Here is an 8,426-nt window from a genome sequence, read left to right on the forward strand (position 1 = left end):
CAGAGTGGTCTGTCTACCTGCCGCCAGGCTGAGGGGGCGAGCGAACATCTGTACCTGTCGAGGTGGAAGGCAGCGATCTCTGCGTTGTGTCTCTCAAAGTCTGAGAAGTAGAAGAGGTTCACGTCCGTCTCTGAGTCTCTGGACTGTCTGTGCACAACAGCAACACAAAGAGAAACAGAAGCGCTCGAGGCTATTTGCTGACATACTGTACGTGTAAGTGTGCTGCACTGGGTTGTCTAATTAATACAAAGACTTTGTGTTTCAGCCTGATGGTCAGTCAGTCAGTGTTTGGACAGTGGGGTCTCACCTCATGGGTTTGAGCAGAGCTTGTCCGTAGTTGGGGAACGATATGAGCAGTTTGAGCTGGGTGCCTCCTGTCTTCTGAACTGAAAGACATTCAGAGAGCTGAGAGCGTTTAGAAAACAAAGAGGACTACTTACAGATATCATTTATAATATCATGAGCATTAACCACAAATACATATTCAAAGTTAGTCAGTTTAATAACCGCAAATTATTTTCTCTCATTTACCTCGGCTGAGATCTGTAAGTCAGACACACACAGTTGGAATGAATGGGTTTTATACATTGTGTATTGTCATTGTTATTTATTATTTCTCATTATTTCAAGTGAGCGAGTTAAATTTCAAGACGTCCAGAAAAAGAAACTCTTTTCTTTGTGGCTTGAACGAGCAAAACACGTAAATCCTGAGATATAAATCAATTCCTCCCATATTTATTTAGGCTGTAACGTCTGTTTCTAACTGATGAATTAACACATTTAAATATGCAAATGTACAAAAAGGGACGACACTGACAAATAAACCCGCCTGTAGCTGAGATTAAAAGTTGATTTGCAACGTATAACACAAACCTCCGATACAATATTCATTCTGCAGCTGAAGACGGAGACAGGGAGTCTGAGCAAACACACAATGACAGCGTGCATGTGTCGATGCTAGGAGGAGAGATGTGTCCCTGTGTGTTTGTGTGTGTGTGTGTAGGTGTTGAGATAATACAAGTCCGTGGGCGGATTATATTTATGACCCTACTACGAAAACATCATTTGAGATACACATTCGCCTGCTGTCACACAATTATAATTGTGTTTAACTTTGTATTTGTGTATTTGTACTGTGTAAGCAGAGGTGTCTGAGTGTGTAATAGCATCCTCTCCATGTTATTACATCCATGCCGTAGATGTTCTGTAATATAAATTGCACTCTCTCATGAAATATTGATTCATGGTCCACATGCCTCCCACTGTTTGCCCCGTTTGCTTTTCTACCTTTTTCCAGCTCTCACTCTGCGACCCAAAGGGATTGTGGGTCATTACACATCGTGCCGAATCCTTCTGGGTTTGTTCTTTCATTCTGTGGAACTTCACGTATGTATTTATCGCTTCACTGGCGCCGTGGATGTGCTTCTGGAACACGTGATCCTTCCTGTTCTAAATATGATGTCGCAGTGGACTGTGTTCGCCGAGTGAGAACTTCAGTAAATGCTCTTTGCCTCTGGCTGTCTCTCAGTCCAGCCTGTGTTGTGTGTGTGTGAATAGATCAGAGTTAAAATGAGAAACCAGCACGATATGCAAAGTTCTCACTGTGTTTAACCAAACAGAAGCTGATGGTTAAAGTCAGAGCAGGAACGCTGTCGTCTGAGATGCTTTATTTTAGTGGAAAGCCTAATATGGTGCAGAATACAGATCCAGAGCTTTCATATGTAAACAGGTTTGTGGCTCAGGCTGTTTTGGTTATTCAGGTTTTGGCAGAACATGCACTGTGAGGCCACTCTCCTACTCTGGGAATGAATAAAGGATGATATCTGCAGTATATTGTCTGTTTCATTACCCACCACTGTGCCGGTGAGATGTAATTCTGCTTGGCTGGAGATTCAAGTCGTATTGTAGGAACAAAAAGATAAAAAGAGTTAATTATCCTTCCTGTTACTCTCCCAGGCCATGTTCTTTCTTCTCTCTGTCCTCTCACCCGTTTCCCCCTGCCCTCCCCTCCTTTGCTCACCAGCGCCGAGGACACGTTGCGTTGCCAAATAGTGAGTCACTTGGGCCAGGTTGGGATCCTTCCTGTTGTACAGCTCCCAGCGAGAGATGCCCAGGTGGAACCGAAGCCAGGGCGGGTGAGTCTCTGCTTCGCTCGTCCAAGTGACTCTGTCGAAGCCTTCCTCCTGACTGGCACTCTGCCTTCAGGAGAGGAGGGTGTAAACAGGCAGGGTCGGTTGTAAAGCATTTATTAAAATGACATTTACTTCTCTGTTATTTAAATGATCAGAATCCATAGCTGTGTGAATATTTCACTGAAGCTCAAACTTGCACTTCATGTTTTTGAATCCTTCTGCCTGCAGAGGATTGTAGAGTAGAGAGGCATCACTTGCCATTCAGCCCAATATTGTTTTTACCTTTGCCTGCAAATAAACACAAGGAACACATTAAAAATCTAACTTTGGAATATCTTAGAATTTCTCGTTCTTAAAATGATAAAGGTCAGGACCTCATATCTGGCTTCAGATATTCAACGACAATGCAGGACAGTGGATGTGTCCATTATTTACTCAAAGATACATTTCAATGATAACTCATTTCCCCTCACCACTGACTGTCACTGTGGATCTCATCCTCCTGCTCTTCTTCCTCACTTCCTACGCCCCCTGCATCCTCTGTTGTCTTCACCCTCAGTAGCCAATCATCTTGATGCGGCTCTGGTCGTGGCAGGTTGTACAGCGGGTGATTGAACAGGGCCTCCAGTGCAGAATGACCCTTCACCTTGGGAATCACTTTCCCTGCTCCAACCAGTTTCTTATCCCTCTCAGCGACTGAGTCTGTCCCTTTCAGGTCTGAAGTGTTGTTCAGTCTGTGCCCCTCGTCATTCCGGGAGCTTGTTGGCAGTTTATGTGAGGAGGAGGAGGAGGATGATGAGGAGGAGGAGGAGGGTGAGGAGACAGACTGATGCTGCCGGGTGTCAGTTCTTGGATTGAACGAAGAGGAGGATGAAGAAGAGCTGGGAAGGACGCAGGCTGTCTGGAGGACGGAGAGACAAAAGAATGCCAGAAGGAGATGGAGAGTGAGGGACAAACACGCCAGAGCGAGATAGATGGAGCGAGTGGGTCGGGCCAGGTTCCGTCTCATCGTGCTGCGGGGAAAAGAGAAACAACAACAGAGACGGCCATTTAAAATCCAAACAGCCCACGGAGCCCTGACAACACTTCCTGCCTGCATGATGAAACATCTTTTACAAGCTGGATTTCACTTGTGCACAAAGTAAAACAGTGAAAGAACATTAAAATTAAATTACATTTCTGTTCGAGCCTGTGGGGTTGAGCAAAGGTGTTGTTTATGATCTGCTGGTGGATATAAATGAAACCGAAGTGGTGAACAACCAACATGACCAAGTACAGAGCTGTGCTAGCTTGGTTTAAAAAATCCTCAGTGAGAGTTCAGTAGCAACGTCAGAAAGGAAGTTTTAATAAAACAAATACTGAGTGTGATCATTTATGACCCATTTGGAAAAAGCCATTAAGTTCCTCTCAGCATCACCAGCTGCTGTCGGTGCGTAAACATTGTTGGAGTGGAGCCACATCATCAGGATGTAGTTTAACACCTGCTCTGGTTTCCTCTGTTTCAACACGACTGGGACTTAATGGGATATTCAGGAGCACGAGTGCATTCATTGTAAATCAACAATGCTGCAGCCAAACTACACAAGTTCTATCGCTATATCAAGAATGTGTATGAGTCAAACACACACATTGATCTAAAGGGAGATCGCAAACGCGGCCCAGTAGTGAGAAGATAATGAGTGAATCTTCAGTTTGGGGTGAACTATCCCTTTAAGGTGTCCGACAGGTGGACAGACGGAGACAGGCCTCCACACATGAATTCTCAGCGGTGCATTACTGCAGCAACATACTGTCAGATAATCATTTACATCAAATTGAGAAAGAAAGAAAAAGCTCGCTGAGAAAGATCAATACATTATTGAACAGCTCTCTGCTCCTTCATTCCCTGTGTGGAGCCGCAGGTCGGAGGAATTACTTACATCTCTTTCCCTTCGAGACCTGGTGTTCTTCCCCCTCTCTGCTCAGCTCCTCTTCCTCCGTTCACGGGACACACTCAGAGTTCACCTCTCTTCTTTGTCGTCCGGCTGCAGGACGATTTGTGTGTTTGTTTGTTATCAATCAGTGCAAACAGAAGTTAGAGGGCCGGCATGTTGCAGTGACCCAGGTCTGCGTGACCCACCGTTAAAAAGAAGGGAATCCAAATGTATTCTACTGCCAAGTGACCTTTCAGTCTGGATCAACGTGGGATGGGGTATCAGTGCTGATCCTCTACAGAGGCTGATGCGTTACTTCTGACTGTTGACCTTCTTCTGAACAAGAAGTGATATCGATTTCAGTGTTTACATGAGTTGCTAATAAAATATGACATTACATTACATTGTGATTAGGACACATTCTTACCTCTCTACATGATGTGAGTTTGTCCACGATGATGTTTGACATTATTCTGGTTTAGAAAAGCTATTTACATGGCGGTGTCGTATTCACACATAATCATGTTAATATCAGAGTATCACTGTCTATGTAAACAAATACTGACTCACAATAATAATCGGGATAATCTAAATTGTAAGTTTAACTTCTCTGAAATAAAATAAAAGTAGTTTAATACATTAATAAATAGTTTCAATCTAATAGATTATTCAATAATGAACAGTGAATCATTTGGCATTTTAGGAAACGCACCTACCGGTTTTCATGCTGAGAATTAGACGGGAAGATTGACACCACACATGAGGCTACTTCCTGCTAGTTAGCTTAGCTTAGCATAAACACGCAAAACAGCTTGAAGTTAACAAAACCTGCTACGAGAAGATGTTAGCTTACTTAGGAGAAAGTTATATGTTATATTTACACATAAATAAAAGTTTTGCAGGGCTGATTTTCAGATGTCTTTTTGTAAAACAAAATCATTGGCGAGTTAAAAATGCTGTCACGTGATCTAGTTTCCCTCAGACATGGACGGGCCTGCTGTTCCGCCCTGTTTCTTGTCTTCATGCCGAACCAACCAGTTCCTCACGGCAGCTTTTATATTCACCGCTCTGAGTGTCAGTCCTCTCACCTTCAGTTATTCCTTCCCCCGTGTGCAGAGCTCTTTTATTATTTTCTCCATCTCTCTCGCTCTCCTTTACTTGTTGTGGTCCCTCCCCTGTGTCTCATTCCGGAGACAAAATAATGTCTTCCCCTGGTTTCCAGACGATGTGGCTTGATGTGCTTTTTGTTCCGTTTGGGAATTCACGGAGGTTTTTATATTTTTATTAACTCTCCTGAAAATGAAAGAGATGCCAGAAACGTTGAGCGGCATCTTCTGTTCTGAAGAGTTTGATACCGGCGGCACATTAAGGTGAACAGAGAGAAATGACTTGATATTCCAAAGATAGTCCAGATTAAATCAAATATTCATCTCTTTAATAAAGTCTCTTTTTTACTCTGGACCTGTCTTCTCCTCCTGCTCCCTCTCCCCCCCCCTTTTTTTTTTTTACCATAAACCATCCATTATATTTCCTGCTATGACTAAATCCCTGTCTCTGACTCTCAGTGTTTTCTCTCCTCCGAGGGCTGAAAATCATTCTCATGCATATACTGTTAATTAGACACTACACCGTACGTTTCTATTAATTAGCTAAGTTTGCTCTGAGATAGAATATATTATGAATGTTGCAGCAGGTCCCAATAGAATAGGCTGATGATTGCCAAACCTGGAGGAATATGCTGCGGTATGGAAATGTGAGCGTTTCATTACATGTAAACAACTGTTAACTGTCACAAATGAGATCACAATGTGGGAGCGTAAACACACACACACACACACACACACAGACACACACACACACACACAGAGCCAGTGGGTAAACAGAGGAGTTGTTAGATTATGCAGACAAATTATTATTTGTCATGTTTGAGTTAACTGAGTAAAAAATACAAAGTTTTGAGAATCTTCAGAATAACGCTCTCTGCATGTAACTGGAGCTTCTGTTCATCTCATGGTTTGATGTTGTCATCTATTTTCGAATGCAGCTGAGAATGTGTTGTGTGGATGCACAGTTTTACCAGAACTGTGAACTATATATAATCTGTGCTGCCAATCAGCGCTGGAGACAATCCCAGCTGATATTGGGGCGAGAGGCTACATAAAGAAAAACCCCTGATCAAAGTGGGATTCAAACCAAGGACCTTATTGCTGTGGAGCAACCGTGCTAACCACTGCGCCCATCACAAGAAAAATAAAATAAATGAAATATAAATAATGAATAAGGAGTCACCAAAATGAATTAAAATCCTTCCTGTCATAGAAATCTTCGGTATGAGTCACTGGAACATACAAATAGTTGATAAGATCAGATAAGTTAAGATAAGATAAGATAAGATAATATAAGATCAGGTAAGATCAAATAAGGTAAGATAAGATAAGATAAGATAAGATAAGTTGCCCAGACAGGAAACTCAAGTCTATAATAACCAGTTACGTCGTTTATTAGCCTCTTTTTTTTACCTATTCCCCAAACTTATTGGCTCCCACTGCAGACATAAACGTTTAAAGTGTCTCCCAGTTACATCGTGACATTTTTAATAAAGGCTAAATGGTTTCTCACAACAGCTGGGGACTGCAGATTTTACCAGAGATAAACCCAAAAAAAAAGCAGCTAATAGAGCATTTGTCTGGAACTATTTTCAGCCGTGGATAAATATGCATTAGCGAACAGTTGAGGCATCAGGATGGTGTGCGGTGCGGTCTGTAAATAAACAGTGTTGAAGGAACGAGGTGAAATCATCTTGTGTTGTTTTTGTGCGACGTGTCGCTTCCTGCTGCTCTCCTCAGACGGTGGTGTGCATGTAGACACAAGAGTTGCTGTGTTGTTGTTTTAATGTTTCGCACATAATAAATCTTCAAGGCGGCAGCGACCCTCACCTCATTCTTCATTATTACACAACGCACAACACAGAGGTGGCAGCAGAATGGCGTGTCAGGCCAGAGCGGCTACACCGGGTCTGAACACGCAGGACGTAATGAGAGCTCAGCGTGTGAGACAGAATCACTAACTGCCGTGTGCTGTTATGTAACGTGATATGTTATGGATCCCTCATGATTCCTCATCCGAGGTCACTTCAGGTTCAGCCTCTTAACAACACGCTTCAAAAGGAAAAGATCCTGTGGCAGATCAGTGATCGTCCAATCAGCTGCATCCGCTCTCCGTCCGTGCTGATGATCTTTTTGCAGGATGTCAGGAGATCAAGTATAATAGGATGTTTTTAAATATCTGTAGCTCTCTTCTTTTCTTTTTTTACCCTTTCTACCAACAAAGCAAACACTCCCATGCAAAGAGTGAAACACATCCCTCACAGCTTTGAAGCCTCGTTTCGCTCACAGCTTCATGCAGGTTGCTTGGAAACAACACAGAGTTTGGCAGCTAATTGGAGCGTGTGTTTTATCCATCGGCCGGGCGGACGCCACTCTGTTGTGCAAACTCAGGGTTTAATGAGACAAAGTGGGTTCAGCCTCACATCTGGGACATTAGAGGGTGAACGGGCAGCAGAGGGTCTTTTGGATCCTGGCGAGGGGCTGACCCATGAAAGCCTCTGAGTCCTGGTGTGTGTGTGTGTACTTGGTGTGTGTGTGTGTACTTGCTGTTGATGCTCTATAGCAGCTGAATGCATGTGAACATCAGCCTCCACGTGTACTCGTGTGGGTAAAAACTGCCTGATGAGTTGCCTGATGAGCACCCTGGAGTTTTCTCCTCTCTCTTTTAGGTGTGTGCGAGTGAGGAATACAAAGAGAGTCATGTGTTTAATCAAGTGTCGGCCGAGGTTTAAAGTGTGAGCGGCGCTGCAGCTCTCTGTGGTTCTCTCTCTCTCTCTCTCTCTCTCTCTCTGTGTTTGAGCTACAGCGTGTTTGCAGGTGTGTGAAATGCAAAAAGGCTGTTTCATCATGTGTTGCTCGGTGTTTGATGCAATGGAGTTGCCTCTTCGTCTTTGACTCCCTCTCTTCCCTTCTACTTTCACCTCTTCTCTCTTTTCTTCCAGCTCCCTCCCCCTGTCCCTCTCTCTCTTTCTCTCCCTCTTCTTCTCTCTTACGCTCTCTCTCTCTCTGTGAGCTCAGAGGCCTTGAAGTCTTTGAAAGCGTTGACTCCTGTGGCTTCGGCTTCGAATGCTGCCGCTGCTGCACTCCCACTATACGGCCATGAATATTTCAACGGGTGGGACGGGAGGGCCAAAAAGACGTGGGAGACAAAAGGGAGAGAGCGGGGGGGGGGGGGGGGGGGGGGTTGGAGCCTAACAGGTGAGAGCAAGAGACACAAATTAAGACGCAGAGGGGACGGATGCAAATGGAGAACAGAAGGAAACATCAAGGAAAAC

General features: G+C 43.9%; 1 protein-coding gene across 2 annotated transcripts in view; it reads right to left on the minus strand.

Annotated features, from left to right (window-relative positions):
• fam20cl (family with sequence similarity 20 member C, like) overlaps nt 1-4,212 on the minus strand; it is an 8,745-nt gene extending 4,533 nt beyond the window's left edge. For both annotated transcript variants that reach the window (XM_053444365.1, XM_053444363.1), the window contains exons 1-5: nt 4,052-4,212; nt 2,606-3,145; nt 2,021-2,199; nt 308-386; nt 55-147 (exon numbers count right to left, since the gene is read on the minus strand). In XM_053444365.1, the coding sequence (XP_053300340.1) occupies nt 55-147; nt 308-386; nt 2,021-2,199; nt 2,606-3,141 (887 nt within the window). In that variant the 5' untranslated portion in view covers nt 3,142-3,145; nt 4,052-4,212. The remainder of the gene's footprint in view (nt 1-54; nt 148-307; nt 387-2,020; nt 2,200-2,605; nt 3,146-4,051) is intronic.
• Nucleotides 4,213-8,426: the final 4,214 nt, after the last annotated feature.

Source organism: Pleuronectes platessa, chromosome 16, assembly GCF_947347685.1.
Source record: "Pleuronectes platessa chromosome 16, fPlePla1.1, whole genome shotgun sequence".
Lineage (NCBI taxonomy): Eukaryota > Metazoa > Chordata > Actinopteri > Pleuronectiformes > Pleuronectidae > Pleuronectes > Pleuronectes platessa.